General features: G+C 36.6%; 1 protein-coding gene across 1 annotated transcript in view; it reads left to right on the forward strand.

Moving 5' to 3' along the window:
* The first annotated feature begins 1,068 nt into the window (after positions 1-1,068).
* The window catches only part of bckdk (branched chain ketoacid dehydrogenase kinase), a 30,938-nt gene continuing 10,447 nt past the window's right edge, over positions 1,069-21,559 (forward strand). Inside the window, exons 1-7 of the mRNA XM_061898975.1 lie at positions 1,069-1,463; positions 8,596-8,664; positions 8,733-8,843; positions 10,586-10,633; positions 16,428-16,547; positions 16,626-16,724; positions 21,240-21,313. Coding sequence (XP_061754959.1) covers positions 1,248-1,463; positions 8,596-8,664; positions 8,733-8,843; positions 10,586-10,633; positions 16,428-16,547; positions 16,626-16,724; positions 21,240-21,313 — 737 coding nt within the window. The 5' untranslated portion in view covers positions 1,069-1,247. The remainder of the gene's footprint in view (positions 1,464-8,595; positions 8,665-8,732; positions 8,844-10,585; positions 10,634-16,427; positions 16,548-16,625; positions 16,725-21,239; positions 21,314-21,559) is intronic.

Raw genomic sequence — 21,559 nt, forward strand, 5'->3', positions numbered from 1 at the left:
AAAAGTGCTATTCGGACCGAGAAAACGACAATTTCCCCATTCATTTGAGCGAGGATGAAAGATTCGTGTTTGAGGATATTGATAATGACGGACTAGAAAAAAAAAAAGATTAAAAAAAAGAAGTTAAAAAAAAAAACGCGATTGCATTGGGACGGATTCCGATGATTTTGGACACATTTAGTAGGATAATTTTGGGAAATCCCTTATCTTTCTATTGTGTTGATAATGTTTTAGTGAGTTAAATAGTACCTGATAGTCGGAAGGGTGTCTCCACGGGTGTCTTGACGCGCAGTGTCTCAGGGGAGTCGTCGGCAGCTATGGACGGCACAAGCTCAGCTTTTCTCCGGTAAGAACTGACTTTTTAACCACAATTTTCTCACTGAAACCTGCTGGTTGACATTTGGTAGGATCCATGTTCTCTTGACCGCGCTCTGATCCATAGGAAAGTTTCACCTCCAGGACTTTTAAACAAGGAACCACTGTGTGTTTGTGTGGCTAAAGGCTAAAAAGCTTCCCTACTCCATCTTTCTACTGTGACTTCTCCAATATTAATTGAACAAATTGCAAAAGATTCACCAACACAGATGTCCAAAATACTGTGTAATTATGCCGTTAAAGCAGACGACTTTTAGCTGTGTGTGTGTGCAGCGCTCATATTTCCTTAAAACCCGTGACGTCTTGCGTACACGTCATCATTACACGACATTTTCAAGACGAAACTCCCGGGAAATTTAAAATTGTAATTTAGTAAACTAAAAAGGCCGTATTGGCATGTGTTGCAATGTTAATATTTCATCATTGATATATAAAGTATCAGACTGCATGGTGGGTAGTAGTGGGTTTCAGTAGGCCTTTAAAGGAAAAGCAAGTAATCGTGAAGGGAGCAGATGCAGCAATGTTTAAAATGTGCAACTCATTACAAGTTGTATCACTTTTTTGGGAGCCCAGAACCTTCCAAAATATTAATCTGAGACTTGTTTACCGTTTTCTCATTTTGGACATGCGCAGTGCAACTGATACTAGCTCCGCCCCCGAGCGTCCTGATTGGTCTACTGACTGTTTGCTGTATTGTGGCGTCTTCAGACCTCCCGTGGTCCCCTCTGACCAATGGTTAGCGACACCCCCTACGTACTGTAACCGCGGCGGACGTGCCTTTGTGCCGACCCTGATGGCCTCATAGCGGCCGGCCAAATCACCCACCCCACGGGCGTAAGACCGCCGCTGGACTCGCCGGACTCGCCGCGGAGATGCTGAGCGGGGCCGTCTGTCGTGCCAGGCCCAGGCTGGGCAGCCTCCTGCTGGCGCCCGTCCCCACAATGGCACCAGTACCACTACCAGTGATGAGCGGACGCCGACTGAGGTCCACGTCGTCCCTGCAGGGCTTCTCCGAAATGTCGAGAGAGCGCTCCAAGACGGTGACATCTTTTTTTAACCAGTCAGCCATTGATACATCAGCGGAGAAGGTGAGGAGGATATTTGCTAACTAGCTGCCTCGCAATGACAGCCATGCTAACAGCTAGCTGCGTTCACTGACTTCACGCTAACTCTTAATAATGGCGTCGATTGAAGCGTGACGGTTAACAACATACGTCAGGAATGACCTTTTACTACATTCTACACTCGTTAATCAGTATGTTTAGTCACTATCACACTATATTTTACATTTTTTAAACAACGTGTACTTTTAAGAATTTCGAGGTTCAAACCGACGGATTTTTTTGAAGGGCACTGAACGCGGCACGATGTGTTCTAAGTGTTGTTGTTCCTCCAAGGGTGGACACAAAAGGTCTTGCTCATTTCTAACTTCTGGGAAAAATATTATTTATTGTAATAATGGTTAAATCTACTTTTTACTCAAATATATTGTTCCTGTTATCATCCTTATAGTCAAGGCTGGGGAGTCCAAACTTTTTCTACCAAGGGCAGAGGTAATGCAGAGGCCATTTTGATATTATTTTAATTTTGTAATAATTAATGCTAAAAATATATAGTTGCATATGTTAAAAGACAAAACGTGTCGTCAGCTTTGTGTTGTAGGTCACCAAAGTGTACTATTATTAGTTGTTTCAGGTCCGTCCAAAGTGCGGCCAGAGGGCCATTTAGAATAGAATAGAATAGAAAGTTGTTTATTGATCCCTGGGGGAAATTCAGCACCACAGTTCCATCCATCCATTTCCTACCGCTTATTCCCTTTTGGGGTGGCAGTGGGCGCTGGCGCCTATCTCAGCTACAATCGGGCGGAAGGCGGGGTACACCCTGGACAAGTCGCCACCTCATCGCAGGGCCAACACAGATAGACAGACAACATTCACACACATTCAGTTCGCTCACAATAAACAATAATAAATAATATATGACGTATGTTAAATATATAATATATGAATAATATAGATATATTCTACATTTAAGTGTAGTCAAGAAGGAACATATGCATTATATAGTCTGATGGTTGTCGGTATGAAGGACCTCCTGGGTCGTTCCGTGTTACATTTTGGGAGTCTGAGCCTTCCACTGAACGTGCTCATTCTCTCCTCAAGGTCCAAGTGTAGTGGGTGGGAGGTGTTGTCCATAATGGCTGGGAGTTTTGCTCGACTCCTCCTCTCTGACACCACCGCCAGAGAGCTTTGCGGACCAAAGCTGGAGTTTTGTTGGCTTGTGGCATATTCTCGGAATAAACAACAGTAAAAATTTAAGAAAAAAGTGGAAAAATATGTAATTATTAAAAAAAGTTCAGATATTTTGATCCTAATAAAAATAATGCAATGTGTCCCTTAAAACAGTGGTTCTCAAATGCGGGTACGCGTACCCCTGTGGGTACTTGAAGGTATGCCAAGGGGTACGTGAGATTTTTTTTTAAATAGCAACAATTCAAAAATCCTTTATAAATATATTTATTGAATAATACTTCAACAAAATATGAATGTAAGTTCACAAACTGTGGAAAAAATTCAACAATGCAATATTCAGTGTTGACGGCTAGATTTTGTGTGGACATGTTCCATAAATATTGATGTTAAAGATTTCTTTTTTTGTGATGAAATGTTTAAAATTAAGTTCATGAATCCAGACGGATTTCTATTACAATCCCCAAAGAGGGCACTTTAAGTTGCTAATTACTTCTATGTGTAGAAATATGTATTTATAATTGAATCACTTGTTTATTTTTCAACAAGTTTTTAGTTATTTTTATATCTCTTTTTCCAAATAGTTCAAGAAAGTCCACTACAAATGAGGAATATTTTGCACTGTTATACAATTTAATGAATCAGAAACTGATGACATAGTGCTGTATTTACTTTATCTCTTTTTTTGCAACTAAAAATGCTTTACTCTGATTAAGGGGTACTTGAATTAAAAACATGTTCACATGGGGTACATCACTGAAAAAAGGTTGAGAACCACTGTTGTAGGTGACCAAAGTGTACTATTATTACTTGTTTCAGTTCTGTCCAAAGTGCGGCCAGGGGGCCATTTGCGGACAAAAGTTGGAGTTTTGTTGGCTTGTGGCATATTCTCGGAATAAACAACAGTAAAAATTTAAGAAAAAATGGGAAAAATATGTAATTAATAAAAAAATCTGATATTTTGATCCTCATAATAATGCAATGTGTCCCTTAAAACAGTGGTTCTCAAATGGGGGTACGCGTACCCCTGGGGGTACTTGAAGGTATGCCAAGGTGTATGTAAGATTTTTTTTAAATATTCTAAAAATAACAATTCAAAAATCTTTTATAAATATATTTATTGAATAATACTTCAACAAAATATGAATGTAAGTTCAAAAACTGTGGAAAAAAATACAACAATGCAATATTCAGTGTTGACGGCTAGATTTTTTTGTGGACATGTTCCATAAATATTGATGTTAAAGATTTCTTTTTTTGTGAGGAAAGTTTTCGAATTAAGTTCATGAATCCAGAGGGATCTCTATTACAATCCATAAAGAGGGCACTTAGAGTAATGATTAATTCTATGTGTAGAAATCTTTATTTATAATAAATCGCTTGTTTATTTTTCAACAAGTTTTAAGTTATTTTTTATATCTTTTTTTCCAAATAGTTCAGGAAAGACCACGACAAATGACCAATATTTTGCACTGTTATACAATTTAATAAATCAGAAACTGATGACAGAGTGCTGTATTTTACTTCTTTATCTCTTTTTTCAACCAAAAATGTTTTTCTCTGATTAGGGGGCACTTGAATTTAAAAAATGTTCACAGGGGGTACATCACTGAAAAAAAGGTTGAGAAATACTGGCACTAAGTGTTGATATTTAATGTCTTTGTATCATTTTTATAAAAATATCAAAATACCCCATACACACTTAAACTTTTCAAATCGTGTATCAAATGTCCAACCTTTTTCTCCTTCTACGCCTAAATGTTTAAAGTAGAACTCCATTATATGAATTTATAGTTTTCTCTTAGCGTATGGTTGCTTGTCTATGCAAAAACAAGCCTCCCAAGTCAAGGCTCATTAACCTACAAGTCACGTGTCCAAACGGTCAGACTGCAATCTGTTTTGTGTATTTTTTTTTTATATGGCCTTTGTAGCAACAAACCAGCTAAAAGTCACGCACGTGATATCAACATTTTTTTTGTTCCGCTCATGCTAGAACTTCCAGATGTGCATAAATCAACTGCAGCATTCTTCTACACTGAGCATGTTTTCCCTCTCTTCTACCAATTTTTTGGACAGATAATAATGCATCAATATGATTTATTGCCAATGCACACATTGATCCATACAGTTGAATCCAGAGATTTTCATCAAATCTGTACATAAGGAGAGTAAGGAGGACAGTCCTTGTTTCTATCATTTAGCCTTTAAACATATTTGTAATATATTTATGAAGTATAACCATCAATATGTAATTAAAGTGTTATTTTTGGGCTTTATTTTAAGATGTTTCACTAATATATGGCTGCATATATTAGTATTTGGATATAACATGTTTTTAAACATTTTGGGAAAAACATGTTTGCACTATTTTGTTTATATTTTTCCATTCTATATTTAATTATTTTTGTGTAGATGAAGCAGCATTAACAATGTTTACGAATATATTAACTATTTATTGCTCAAACAGCGCAATAGTAGTTCTAAAATAGACAGAATTAAAGAACCCCTTGGGGGGGGGTTTCTTTCTATAATTATAATTATTACTATTTTCAAACAGAATTTTTTTAAAAAGTACAGTACAATTAGCTCTGAGTATGTGCTTTTACCTTCATCTTGTGCCTGATTTTAAGTCTGTGTGGTATAAAACGAGTAAAACATCAATACAGTATTTGTTTTCCAACTTTTGTGGAATTGCTTTGCTTTTAGATTTTAAGGTTACAACAAACTCTGAAAATATTGATAACCAATTCATTAGATTACAAGTTGATTTAATGTTATAAGTTGCATTTAATCACGTGACTTTTGAACAGAAGTAAACGAAGTTTGTGGTCACCAAAGCAATATGGCTAATGTGCATCAAACAGAGTGCAAACTATCTGAGTATGCAAGGGGCCTAGATCTTCCCATTTAAAGCAGATTTGAGCATAAAATGAAGCTAGGCAATGGCATAGATCAGGGGTGTCCAACTTGTTTTTATTGAGGGCCACATCACAATTATGGTTGCCCTCAGAGGGCCACTTTTAACAATGAGTAATATATGAATATACGTGTGTGTGTGTGTGTGTGTGTGTGTGTGTGTGGGTGTATATATATATATATATACACATATATATATGTGTATATATATATATATATATGTATATATATATATATGTGTATATATATATATATATATATATGTATATATATATATATATATATATATATATATATATATATATATATATATATATATATATAATACATTAACAATATACTTTTTTTACATAAGCTACAAAAAAAAATTATATATATATATATTTTTCCATTTTCTGCCGCTTATTTACTTTTGGGGTCGCAGGGGGGCGCTGGCGCCTATCTCAGCTACAATCGGGCGGAAGGCGGCGTACATATAAAACTTTAAAAACTGTCCGCTTAGTCACCAGAGTTTTACAAAGTTGTTTTTTTTACAGCATATACAAAAAATTGGAATAAATGGAATGGAAAAACAATACCACTATTTATAGCAGTAAAATTCAAGCAACATTACTGCCTTTTTTTTGTTTTGTACCGTAACATCTTGTTTTTCTGTGGGTTTTTTCTGTTTTTTTCTAATGTTTTAGTGTCTTACTTTATATGGAAAAAAAATGGTACCAAAGTAGATTTTACGGTAAAAAAAAACTCAGTCGACGGAATTTAACTGTAAAGTCTATTGTCCATTTTACAGTTTACAATTTAATTGATTATTCGTTTCGAAATCATAAGACAGGCAGATATTTTATTTACTTTATTTAAAAAAACAAAACATTTTTAATACATGATAATATAATAATTTGATAGTATATAATTTTAAAATATATGCAATTGCATGCAGTACATGATTTTTAATGTCAAAAGGGAAAAAAAATTATATATTTAGTAAGAAAAGATTAAGCATTTTGTTAACGCATATTATTTCCAAACTTTCGCGGGCCACATAAAATAATGTGGCGGGGTCCTTGAGTTTGACACATGTGCCATAGATCTATATACGTTTTCAAAAAAGATTTGCTCGCATTTGCTTTCTTTTTTAGACTCGTCGAGTTGATGCTGTACAAACACTTGTAGCAAAAATATGTTTGAAGAATCTAGAAACAAGATATAATACAAATAATACCAACATGGTACTTTAATGGGAAATACCATCAAATGTTAAAAGTAGATAGAACAAACCTTTCACTGCAAACTCATGTGTTCTTTGACTGGATCTGCTCCCTTGGACTGGAGTGCGTGCCACATTTCTCATTGTCAGAAGAAACTTTTATTCGTTTCGCAATTTGAATGAACGGTTCCAACAGCCTAAAACAATGCAAGCATGGGGCATGTTCCTTTGAGGTCAGGTGACTATGTAACACATTTAAAAAAAAGGCCTCAAAACATTGTGACTGATGCCGCAACTTTATGCTACAAATTCAGTAATTTTAGGCTACAACAATCACATAATAAACCTGCGTAATCCTGGAGGGAGTGTGGATTTAATAGTTTTGCCGAATTTAACTCGACACAAGAGCTCCAAAGGAATTCCTGCTGAATTTAGGACACTCAGAATCTTGTTCAATTAAATAATGATGCAAAAGTTCCACAAAACAAAATCTCAATAGGATGTGCCGATTTTTAAGACAATACAAAAGCTCCATAGGAATCTTGTTAAATTTAAAACCGTACACGATTTCCACCATACAAAATATCAATATGTATTGTGCTAAATTTCAATACAATACAAAAACTCAATTATCCATCCATTTTCTACTGCTTGTCCCTTTTGGAGTTACGGGGGGCGCTGGAACTTATCTCAGCTGCATTCAGGCGGAAGGCGGTGTACACCTTGGACAAGTCGCCATCTCATCGCAGGGCCAACACAGATAGACGGACAACATTCACACTCACACACTAGGGCCAATTTAGTGTTGCCAATCAACCTATCCCCAGGTGCATGTTTTTGGAAGTGGGAGGAACATGCAAACTCCACACAGAAAGATCTCGAGCGCAGGATCGAACCCATGACTACTCAGGACCTTCGTATTGTGTGGCACATTATACACACAGTAGTTAGAGTGTCCGCCCTGAGATTGGAAGGTCGTGAGTTCAAACCCCGGCCGAGTCATACCAAAGACTATAAAATGGGACCCATTACCTCCCTGCATGTCACTCAGTATCAAAGGTTGGAATTGGGGGTTAAATCACTAAAATTATATCCTAGCGTGGCCACCACTGCTGTTTACTGCTCCCCTCACCTCCCAGGCAGTGGAACAAGGGGATGGGTCAACACCTCGTGTGTGTGTTACTATCAGTGACGACGGTCTCAGTAGCAAAAACCCAATTAGAATCTTGTTAAATTTAAGACATTGGAATCCTGCTGGATCCAAGACAATACCAAAGGAATCTTGTTAAAATTTGACAATATAACATTTCCATAGGAATTCTGCTGAATCCAAGACAATACCATAGGAATCTTGTTAAAATTTGACAATATACATTTCCATTTGAATCCTGCTGAATCCAAGACAATACCATAGGAATCTTGTTAAAATTTGACAATATAACATTTCCATAGGAATTCTGCTGAGTTTAGGACCGTACAAAAAGCTCCTTTGGAATTCCTGCTGAATTTAGGATAATTGGAATCTTGTTAAATTTATGACTGTGCAAAATTTCCATCATAAAGATTCTCAATAGGAATTCTGGTAATTATTTTTTTTTTATACAATACAAAAACTCAGATTGAATCTTGTTCAATTTTCAAGACAATAAAACATTTCGAAAGGAATCCTGTTGAATTTAAGACAACAGGAACCGTGTGTTAAATTTAAGACAGTACAAAATGTCCATAAAAATCCTGTTGAATTTAATACAATACCACATTTATGTAGGGATTCTACTGAGTTTAGGACAATCTATCAAAATTTTGTTGAATATGATCGATTTGTTGATCGCATCGATGTGTCTCTTCCAGGCTTCGGTGCGACTCACGCTGGCGACACTGTTGTATTCTGGCAAGTCCCCGGATGGACACCACATCCTGGTAAATATACCCAGTGAAAATCTTAATTCCCGTGTGGGAAGGGGCTCCTGACATGCGTCTGATCCCAGAGCAGTGCCAAGTACCTGCACAAAGAGCTCCCCGTACGCATCGCTCACCGCATCAAAGGCTTCCGCAGTCTGCCTTTCATTATCGTCTGCAACCCCACCATCCTGCAAGTGGTAAGGACAGAATGCGTACACCCTCACAGGACACATTAGGTACACCCGATCAAAATGCGATACCTCTTGTTTACTTTACACCAGGGTGGTGATGTTCTATTCATAAGTAAGCCACAGTGTGAGCGAGTCATGGTTGAACTTTGGATCACTTTTTAGCAAAGCTATCTTTGTGTTTTCCGGTTGCTAGGCAACCCTCTGTTTATCCTCGTAATCCATCATTTATGTTTACATGTATCTATTAATCCGTCAGTTTAGGCCTTACGTACCAAGGCTAGTACGTAACTGGTAAACATTTTTTAAAGTTTTACTTTTTTGTCTGAATGTACAGTTTAGTTTGTGCGTTAGCACATTGAATTTGATTATATTATATTGTAATATTTTTATTTTATTATGCATGTTTAAATGTATTCAATAAATCATACATGATATACATTTTAAATGTATGCTTGTACAAGGGCAGTCAAATTTAACCAGTTAAGGCATGTGATTAGTCATCAAAAAGTATTTCATTAATCTTATATACTCCTTTACTTTAACTCTGGATTTCATTACCTTTACCAAGTTTGGAGCAAAAAATATGTATATTTGTTGAAACATTTTAAGAATGTTTTGTGTATGACATTCGGACAATACAATTCCATTTGTATCATTTAAAAAAATATATATATATACATATATATAAATATGATATATATATATATATATATGATATATATTTTAAAGTTAATTTAAATTATACAAGCAAGTAATTTACTGTGATTTATAATGATTAATCACAATTTAAGTGTTTTTTCTGATTAAAAATGTATCATTTGACAACACTATTTTATTCAAATGTTATAAAATACATTTTGTACATCCAATGATGCATTTAAACATGGTCGTATTAAAAATAGGTACAAAATCAAATAAAAGCAATAAAAAACAATGTGGATTTCAATGGATAGGTCAAATTATATAACTTCATCCAGGGATCAATAAAGTACTTTCTATTCTATTGTATTCTACTTTACATACAGAATATACTGTATGTAAATAGAAAATATATTTCCTCCAGGGATCAATAAAATACTTTCTATTCTATTGTATTCTACCTTACATACAGAATATACTGTATGTAAATAGAAAAATATTTCGAAACATGTATTAATTATTTCTACAAATTTTGATGAAAGAAAATGAAACCTGTTGAAAATAATGTTTTCAAAGTATATAAAGACCACAGTTTACAAACCTTTTACATACATTTTTATAACTGTTTATTTTCTTTGTGCCCATGTTCATTCTTGTCTATGCGTCACCATAGTTTATGGGATTAAAGTCATAGCGAAACCGTCCGCGAAAGACGACTTGCGAAACAAGAATGTGTGTGTGCATGTTCATCTGTTTTGTTTTGTGATTGTTTTTTTTTTACAGGGAACAAACAGTTTTTGTACGCTTCATCAGCAACGTGTGGCTTGTGCTTGTCTTTTCCCTTTTTTTTTTTTTTTTTTGGAGGGGGATGAACTTTCCCCCACATTCCTTGTTCCCATGCTCTACAATGGCCACCTCTTTGTGCTCATTAAGAACGCTAAACTACGAAGTGTGATATTATTGTTTCAAATACGAGAGGACAGGGAGGAACTTGTGGGGACTTTTTGTTGCACGCGAGTGAGAAAAATGTGCTTAACGTGTCCTATGAGGCCTAAAGAGAGGTTCTCTGCTGGCGTCACAACAATAACTGGAGACTCTCCTTCTTCCAGCATGAACTGTACATCAGAGCCTACCACATGCTCAGCGACTTTCCCTCTGTGAGTACACACACACACACACACACACACATAGAAGGGAAAAGTTCAAGTTCCTCATACCGAGAACCTCAGGTGTCGGTTCTTAGAAAGATTTCCTTACATGCGCTCGGAACGTTTGCATAGCCAAGTGAGCTGCAGCGCTGACATGCTAGGTCAGCATATTCTCGGAAGAAAAAAATGAAACCAGACCACCTCTGTAGCTGGTTGACTTGGTGAGCAGGGCTCCAGGGTGCAGATTAAAATGTGTAGCGAAGCCTGCTTTACGTCATTGTATACATTTTTGCCAAATTTTTCCACTGAGGGCCACAGACGGGACAACGCAAAGAAGGTGGCGGCCATATTAGTAGTTTTCGCCTTCAAAACTAGTAAAATAATTAGATTTTATTTCAATGAAACTTTGTTCGAAATTTCATGCAAACGCTGAATATCCAAAGCCGAATTGAAACACTAACCGTTAGCACGGTGGCCAGATAGTGTCAAGTCACAAAAAAATGAGTAAAATCTGCTTAAAGAAGCTACCTTGCAAGCAGTTCTGCGCTAACTTGCTAACAATAGCATTCTTACAGTTATTAGTGAAGATCCAAAATATGACACCTGTTCAATTACACAAAAAAAGCTGGCATGCTAATGTTAAAATACAAAAATGCTAACTGTAACATGCGCCAGGTACCAAAATACATTACTCTGAGGTGTGTAAGTGAAACATTTGTTTAAAATGTTAGCATGCATCAAATACCAAAATATGACTGGGGTCTATAGCTACAATTGCTTAAAAAAAGCTAAAATTTTAACGTTAACATGAGTATCATTTGTCACGTAACAAAATATTTGACGCTGAGGTGTATACCTGCAAAATTTGCCGAAATAAAAGCTAACATGCTAATAGATAGATACAGTCGCAATCAAAAACTTACATACACTTGTAAAGAACATAATGTCATGGCTGTCTTGAGTTTCCAATAATTTTTACAACTCAGATTTATTTGTGATGGAGTGATTGGAGCACATACTTGTTGGTCACAAAAAACTTTCATGAAGTTTGGTTCTTTTATGAATTTATTATGAGTCTACTGAAAATGTGAGCGAATCTGATGGGTCAAAAGTATACATACAGCAATGTTGATATTTGGTTACATGTCCCTTGGCAAGTTTCACTGCAATAAGGCTTTTTTGGTAGCCATCCACAAGCTTCTGGTTGAATTTTTGACCACTCCTCCTGACAAAATTGGTGCAGTTAAGCTAAATTTGTTGGTTGTCTGACATGAACTTGTTTCTTTAGCATTGTCCACACGTTTAGGTCAGAACTTTGGGAAGGCTATTCTAAAACCTTAATTCTATCCTGATTTAGCCATTCCTTTACACTTCACCACTTTTGACATGTGTTTGGTGTCAGTGTACTGTTAGAACGCCCAACTGTGCCCAAGACTCAATCTGCGGGCTGATGATTTTAGCTTGTCCTGAAGAATTTGGAGGTATTTTTCCTTTTCCATTGTCCCATTGACTCTCTGTGAAGCACCAGTTCCATTGGCAGCAAAACAACCCAGAGCATTATACTACTACTACCACGCTTGACAGTAGGCATGATGTTCCTGGGATTAAAGGCTTCATCTTTTCTTTCCTGGGTATTGTGGCCAAACAGCTCAATTTTTGTTTCATCTGACCACAGAACTTTCCTCCAGAAGGTCTTATCTTTGTCAATGTGACGTCAGATGAAACAAAAATGTATCTGTTTGGCCACAATATCCAACATTATATTTGGAGGAGAAAAGGTGAGGCCTTTAATCCCAGGAACACCACGCCCACCTTCAAGCATGGTTGGTGGTAGTATTAATCTCTGGGCCTGTTTTGCTGCCAATGGAACTGTTGCTTTAATTGGGACAATGAAAAAGGAGGATTACCTTCAAATTCTTCAAGACAAGCTAAGATCATCAGCCCGGAGGTTGGGTCTGGGGAATAGTTGGGTGTTCCAACAGGACAATGACCCTAAACCAGTGGTTCTTAACCTTGTTGGAGGTACCGAACCCCACCAGTTTCATATGCGCATTCACCGAACTCTTCTTTAGTGAAAAATAAAAATACACATTTTTTCAAATTCAAGGCAAAGTTAAATATTGTTTTTTACTGGTGCACAAAATGAACCGTGCATGAACGGTTCAAAGAACAAAACCAACACAGTGCATGAACTCACAACAAATTACACACCTGCTAATCAGTGTGACTTCTGCTGTTGCCTTAGAGAGACCAGTTCAGATATTCATGGCTTCACCCCGGTAAATGCCACTCTCTTGTCATTTTAAATGATGAATGATCAAATAAAATAATGTATTCATTTTCACATTTTCTTCAAGACATTCAATACTTGTACACAGCTCATGTAAAACAATATTTTTTGTTATTGTCATTAAAGTGGGACAAAGCACTTAAATTAGAAAATTATATGATGGAAATGACAGCTGTCATTTGATTATAATAATAAAACATTTAATTTGTTACTTACCCAGGTGTGCTCATATGTGTTCCACTGAATGCTCAAGGAGTTTTTGCGTTTGTTCAGGCAGAGAAGGAACATTGTTTGAGGGTATCCGTAATACGCCGATAGGGAGAAGTTTTTATTTACACAATGATCGGGTGTGTCTTGACCTCCGCGGCGGAGGCTCCGCCGAACCCCTTAGGGCGACTCACCGAACCCCTAGCTGTGTACAGAATTGAGATCAAATTTAAAAAGTAAATAATGGGGGTATAAATCAAAATAAAATAGAAAATATTACAATAGGAATACAAATAAACAATAAATATATAGCAGTAAAAATAAGAATATAACAAGAGACACTAGGCAGTAGTGACCATGTTTTGAAAATGTATTGCACTGTAAAAGGCTAACGATTGTGCATGGGCGGTTAAAAATTAGCTGCTGGCTAAGCGCCAAAGTAATGGCACGTAAAACCTTGGCGTATGTCTCAAGTTTTCAATTCAGCGAGCTTCAAAGATACAACATTTTCCTAGCCTTTTTACTGAAGAAAGGCTGCATTACCATCGCCAGGAGGTTATGTATTGAATGTTTGTCAGTTAGCAATGTAACTCAAAACGTTATGAGCGGATTCTGATAACATTTTCAGAAAATGTCCAAATAGGAAGAAGAAAGACGTAATTCGATTTTGAGAGTGAGCCAAAAAGCTGCCGTATTGTATTTTATACTTAAAAATGCATAAAACTACGAAAGTAAGCAGTGAAGACAGACGTGCTAGTGCTACCTTTTAGACTGTCAGTCAACATATGCTTGTCTCAAGATGGCACACATTAGAACAATGTGCAATAATTTACTTAGAATATTTGGCTTTATGCGGACAGACTTAGAGCTTTTGTCTACTTCATTCTCTAGAACTGAAGAAATAATCGCTAAAAACTATAAAGTGTTTTGTTATGTAATGCGATCATTCTAACAAGTGAAGTAGCCATTTAAAATGATATCAACTTATTTTTCATAATTCTGGAATTGTTTACCATTTTACAGTAATTGGAAAAGAACCCAAGAGGGCCAAGCGGTAGAAAATGGATAGATGGACGAATAACTACCGTATTTTTCGGATTATAAGTCGCAGTTTTTTTTCATATTTTGGCCAGGGGTGCGACTTATACTCAGGAGCGACTTATGTGTGAAATTATTAACACATTACCGTAATATATCAATCAATCAATCAATCAATGTTTATTTATATAGCCCCAAATCACAAATGTCTCAAAGGACTGCACAAATCATTACGACTACGACATCCTCGGAAGAACCCACAAATATCAAATAATATTATTTAGCTCATCCACGTAAGAGACTAGACGTATAAGATTTCATGGGATTTCGCGATTAGGAGTGACAGATTGTTTGGTAAACGTATAGCATGTTCTATATGTTATAGTTATTTGAATGCCTCTTACCATAATATGTTAGGTTAACATACCTTCTCAGTTGGTTATTTATGCCTCATATAACGTACACTTATTCAGCCTGTTGTTCACTATTCTTTATTTATCTTAAATTGCCTTTCAAATGTCTATTCTTGGTGTTGGGTTTTATCAAATAAATTTCCCCAAAAAATACGACTTATACTCCAGTGCGACTTATATGTTTTTTTTTTCCTTCTTTATTATGCATTTTCGGCAGGTGCGACTTATACTCCAGAGCGACTTATACTCCGAAAAATACGGTATCTTAAATAAATAAACAACACAAAATTGACTCATTTCTGTAAGCAAAAATGTACTTAAATGTTGAACCTTTTAAAGTGGGTTTTTTTCCCCAGTCCAAAAAATTATGTCGGGTGTTGTCTTTTTGTCATCACGTGACTATGGCATTCTTGCTCGTTTGTCTGTGTTGATGGTCTCATATTGCCCATCCAAGTTAAAGGTGAAATATTCCCATAACAAAACAGTTAGCCTTAGAATCGTATTTTTTGTTACTTTGCGAAACCTCTCGCTGGCGAGTAGGGAGGCTGTCTGTTTGCTTCCTGTGTGTGTAAAGCTGGCGCACCGCTCTCCGCCCACTGAGACAAAGATTGTGAATGACTGAAAAGAGGAGTCACTGCGTTCAGTTAATCTACAGTTAAATCCACGCGCTCTGGTGCTGAGAGCGATGCACAAAGTTGTCATTTAAAGTTTGAAGCGAGAGACGATTAAGCGCGAGCCTCAACAATTCTGAATGGCGAACATGTTTTCATCCATCCATTTTCTACCGCTTGTCCTTTACGGGATCGCAGGGGTGCTGGCGCCTGTCACCTAGAACCGGTGACAGCAGAGGGGGAAAAAAATCCTCAGCCTTTTGTGGTTATTCATCACGCTAAATAAGCTTTGATGTTGATTCCATATCGATAAATTGTGCATCCCTAGTGATTCGGTTAATTTTTATTATGCTACCAACTCAACTTCCGTTTGTGTGTATTGTCCGCCTTAACCCGCAGAGACAAAGATCAAGGTTCCCACTAAGGTACGCGGCTGTGCAATTGCACGTTGCTCCCGCGTCCTCTGCGCACGGCAAATCTAGGCCGCGCACAAAATCGAAAAAGATAAGCGAATAACAGTGTGCTCGTCTGCCGTCGCTCACATGTGCGCCACTGAATGCTCAAAGAGTTTTGGCATTTGCTCACACATGCAAAATTGGAGGGAAGTTTGACAAAGATAGTGGATGACTGACTAGAGTGAACCCTCTTGCAGCCTGTTTGGTAGCGGCAGACGGACAAACACGCACAGACATGCCAATTTAAATAATTATTTGATTAATAACGTATTTTAGTTAGCAACATAAAGTAGCTACTTTAGTTATGGACAGATATTGATGAAAGTTTCATTTTAACTTTTAGAGGTGATCTTTAAAACCGTCTGGATTCAGATTTTTTATTCGGTGGTGGGGCTTGGCGCTTTTCTAGGCTTAATATGCAAAGTGAAGCCTTAATATATATATATTTTTTTTAAACTGTCCTTTACCAAGTTGTGGGTGGTTACTAAGGGTACTAAGGGTGGCCTCATCTAAATAGGGGCGGGTCAGTGGCGTTATCAACAAGCTAGTCTTTAAAGATGACACGAAAAGTGAGCTTTTGAGCGCCTTTTTTCTCAAAAGAGTATCAAAAAGTGAGCAAGCGCTTAAAAAACATCTTAGATTAGATTAGATAGTACTTTATTTATTCCGTCAGGAGAGTTCCTTCAGGAAAATAACAATTTTCAGCACATCTGAAGTGACACATAACTTACAATGCTATTAAAATGAATGAAAAAAAAAAATCATTGACTCCATCCCTTCCCTGCACAGATCCAGGATCAGGACGCAGAATCTCGTTTCTGCAAGTTGGTGCAGCAGCTCTTGGACGACCACAAGGACGTGGTCACGATGCTGGCTCAGGGCTTCAGGGAGTGTCGCAGGCACATCCAAGTAAGAAGCACGTGAGGCGCACATTTTGTTTTTATGAGTGAAGCCTGGAGTCTTCCCTTCCTATCTGGGTTCTTCCAGGATGAGACCATCATCCGAAACTTCCTGGACACCACGCTGTGCTCCCGCCTGGGAATACGCATGTTGGCCACGCACCACCTCGCCTTGCATGAAGACAATGTAGGTCCACATTATATGTCCATCTTGTCTTATTTTTCTTGTTATTTAGTCACATTGCAGCATTTGGACATTTGACCTATATATAATATTTGTATGTAACATTTCTTTGAGATTGTATTTATTTCCGTCTCATCCGAATTTCCTGGAAACTTTAGATGAACCACGTACATTATGTTAAAAACTTATTTAGTTTTATTTATCACAATTTTTTTAAGATAAAAACATTTAAAAAAATGTAAATAGTATATTTCAGTAATCAAAAAGATTATCAAAAAAACATTTTGAAGAAAAAAAACGAAATTATTAATTTAAAGATTTAAAAAAATGTAATTGAGAATTATTTAATTATTTATTCATTGTATTTTCATAATATCTTAATGTAAGCTAAAGCAGTGTGTCAAAAATGTGGCCCTCGGGCCAGTTTCGGCCGGCAACAGGAGTTTTGTTTGCCCTCTGAAAATTTCCGAGACAAAATCGAATCAAAAAAAAAAAACAACAGTAAAAATAAAACAAAAAAGCAAAAAGACTATGATGTGAAAAAGTTAAAACATCGATAATACTTGATAACAATACACTTTGTTGTTATAACAGAAAGCTGACCAATACTTTTGGACAAAATAAAAAATATGAAAACAAGGTTTTGACTTTTAAGTATGCAGCCCTTGATGAAAAAGTTTGGACTCCCCTGAGCAAAATGGTACCAAAAATATTGTTCTGTAATTTAAAAAACTAAAAGTAAATAAAATAAAAATATTTATTTATATATATGTATTTAGTATTTATGTAAGTATGTATGTCTATAGATACATATATACACACAGTACAGGCCAAAAGTTTGGACACACCTTCTCCTCATGCAGTACTGTACTGTGTGTGTGTGTGTGTGTGTGTGTGTGTGTGTGTGTGTGTGTGTGTGTGTGTGTGTGTGTGTGTGAGAGCGCGTGTGTGCGAGTGCGTGTGCGTGTGTTGGCCCTAGTGTGTGAATGTGAGTGTGAATGTTGTCTGTCTATCCGTGTTGGCCCTGCGATGTGGTGGCGACTTGTCTATATGTATATATATATATGTGTGTGTGTGTGTGTATATATATATATATGAAGAGTTCATATGCAAAAGCAGATAAATCCATTTTGACCGATTCTGTATATTAACGATTTTCTGCCTGCTGGTGTTGCCGGTACATATACAAGCATACAATGGTTTATTTAATATCAACATAAGCAAGTCATGAAAGCCTAAACTTTTAAGAAATGCTGATGTAATGAATGGCTTTCAAGTAAGAGTGTTTGATGTGGTTTTACGTCAAAAGCAGATATATCCAAATTATGATATGTTGCAAAAACAGATATCTCCAAAATCGTTTTCTTTGCGGTCGTTATTTCGCATAATATTCAAGATAAAGATAGAGAGAAAAACAGAACGTGAAATTTATCGAAAGCCACATTTCAAGGTAACAACTGTTCACATTTATTTACTTCATTATTTAACAGTTTCGATCCCTTGGTGCGTATAAATCTAGCTGTCCCTGCGAACATTGTTTTTTCGTACTTGCTAACCGGACATGCTTTTTTGGAACTGTGACCTCACATATTTACCTTGTGCTTTTCAGCACAAAATGAAAAAACAAAAAAACAGTGTTGCAATGAAGACAATGTTTTATTAATAAAAACAAGCACAAATGCTCAACCTGGTTTGCCTATCAAAAACACTCCTGTGCAGATAACAGCTCACTCATCATCGCTATCGACATTAGCTCCATGCTCGACAACATCGTTTAACGCAGCGGTGTAAAACTCACGGACACGCGTGCTAGCGCCAACATCAAATAACTTCAACAGGTCAGTTTTTTTCGCTGGCTTAACAGTGTTCACAGGAGAAGCTTCCAAATTATTCATGCGTGGATAACAACACTGAGTGAGTCCGAGCGCGCTGCCATTTTGTTTGTCACGTGATCCCGTACTGCAGCGCTGGTTGGGCAAACGGATATATCGGCTTTTGTGATAAATGATCCATGGCGCTTATCGGCCTTTGCAATAAATCGCTGAACTAAATGACGTTAAAAGCGGCATTTGTCTGCATTTGCAAACAAATTGATTTTGGTATACCACAATAGAAGTGGTGGACTATATATTACCGAGGCTGGGCTAAACTTTATCAAAATGGCGTTTATCGGTTTTTGCGTATGAACTCTTCATATATAATATATATAATATATGTACCGTATTTTCCGCACTGTAAGACGCACCTAAAAACCTGAAATTTTCTCAAAAGCTGACAGTGCGCCTTATAATCCGGGGCGCCTTATATATGGACCAATATTGAGCCACAACAGGTCTCACCACTACGGTATGCAGCCGCCGATTTCATTTCCCCCCGTAGGAGAAGAAGCGCGCGGTGCATGCTGGGATGTACGACTGGGCCAGGCAGTGCCGTTTCATTTCCATTTGTGTTTTTATGTAAAGACCCCAAAATGGCTCCTATTGAGAGACATGATTTCAGGAAAGCAGGAATATTCACTGAACTGCTAGACAACAGCAGCGACACTAACTCCATTAACGACGTCTCGAAATAGTGCAAAGCAATAACAATATATCAATAACTCAACGTTGCTCAAACGTTAATGTCACACAACACAACACACAAAATAAACATGCAAAGCTCACTTTATTAAGTTATTCCTCATCCATGAATCCCTCGAATTCTTCTTCTTCAGTGTCCGGATTAGACATGCCACAAGAGGTCTCGCAATTACGGTAAATAGCCGCCTACCTTATTTTCCCTCGTAGAAGAAGCGCGCCGTGCATCCTGGGATATATGACTGCGGGAGGCGTGCCGTTTCTTTGTGTTTATGTAAAGAGACATGCTTACGACGCTGAGTTTAAACTCAAGGCGATCAGTCACACAGTAGAACATGGGAATAGAGCAGCAGCGGGAGAATTTAACATTAACAGCAGCGACACTGACTCGTTTAATGACGACTTCGACGAGACAGAGACGGGCATTTAGGATGTCGTATTCGCCCAACTGTTTGATTCGAACACTGAAGAAGAAGAATTTGAGGGATTTCTGGATGAGGAACACTTAATAATGTGAGCTTTACATGTTTATTTTGTGTTTTGTGTTGTGTGACATTATCGTTTGAGCAACGTTGAGTTATTGATATATTATTGCTTTGCACTATTTGGAGTGTTACTATATTGTGATTGCACTAACGTTTGATTTACCGTAACAGCATCAGACTGTTTTTTACGTGTTTATTGAATCGGGGAAAATAATAAAACAGCTGTTTGTTCATTTTGGGAGTGAACGAAGTTGTCAGAACGCTGGTTTGTAATCTATCAATAAAGTTTGACTGACCTATCGGACTGTTTTGTTGACATTCCCTTTAGCGCAGCTCCATCTAATGAATCCATAACGGAACCCCAGCTTCTACTGTAGCATCTATTCTATGCGCCTTATAATGTGGTGCGCCTTATATATGAACAAAGTTTTAAAATAGGCCATTCATTGAAGGTGCGCCTTATAATCAGGTGTGTCTTATATTGCGGAAAATACGGTATGTGTGTGTGTGTGTGTATATATATATATATATATATATATATATATATATATATATATATATATATATATATATATATATATATATATATATATATATATATATATATATACACATACATACCATATGTATATGTTTGTGTATATATATATATGTATATATATGTGTGTGTATATAGCAGGGGTCGGGAACCTTTTTGGCTGATAGAGCCATGAAAGCCAAATATTTTAAAATGTATTTCCTTGAGAGCCATATCATATTGTTTTTAACACTGAATACAACTAAATGCATGCATTTTTTAAGTAAAACCAACATTTTTAGAGTATAATAAGTCTCTTAATTATTTTTACCAACATTGTTATTTATTGAACAGGTGCGGTAGAAAACGGATGGATGGATTAAAATTCATGAGAATGTTTTATATTTTAACATCGTGATTACCAGCGGAATTATTCATTACTTATCGTGTTAAGCAATGTCAGCTAAGATTTATCTGAGAGCCAGATGCAGTCATCAAAAGAGCCACATCTGGCTCTAGAGCCATAGGTTCCTTACCCATGGTATATATATATATATATATATATATATATATATATATATATACATAAAAAGAGTTAAATGTAGTAGCTATTAAAGAAACAAAAACAATATTTATCAAAAAAATAGTAATTAAGTTAATAGTAGTTTTTGTCATAAAAACTTAAAACTATACAAATCTTTGTTATTTCATGTAACAAAAATTAATTTAAAAAAATAACAGCACAAAAACCAACAATTTTCTTTTCTTCTGAGTAATAACGTGTAGAAAGCTAGTTGTTACTGCCGAATGTTTATTCTAGCACAATAACAACTTTTTTGGTTCATTAATATTAATATTTAATGATTCACTGTCAACAATTAAGTCACCGTTCTGTTTGATATTCTGAATGTTAAGATATTTTATGTTGATGTTGCTGCAGGCCGACTTTGTAGGCATCATCTGCAGACGTCTGTCGCCCAAAAAGATCATTGAAAAGTGGGTGGACTTTGCAAGGTAAGACGCACTGTGATTGGTTTATTGTTTGTTTGTTTTAATCACCTCTTTGGTCTGTGCGCACGCACTCAATAAACTGTTGGAGGTTATCGCTGATGCACTCACTGTGTTATCTAATCGTGTTGACCCCTCGTCAAATGTGTGTGTAAGTTTACACAAGAGTGAAAATGAGATGTTACTTCTGTAAAAGGTTTTACTTTTTAAGCTTAGTAAAAGGCTTGAATTTGAGATTCTTATTTTATCTTT

Source organism: Nerophis ophidion, linkage group LG04 (genome assembly GCF_033978795.1).
Source record: "Nerophis ophidion isolate RoL-2023_Sa linkage group LG04, RoL_Noph_v1.0, whole genome shotgun sequence".
NCBI lineage: Eukaryota > Metazoa > Chordata > Actinopteri > Syngnathiformes > Syngnathidae > Nerophis > Nerophis ophidion.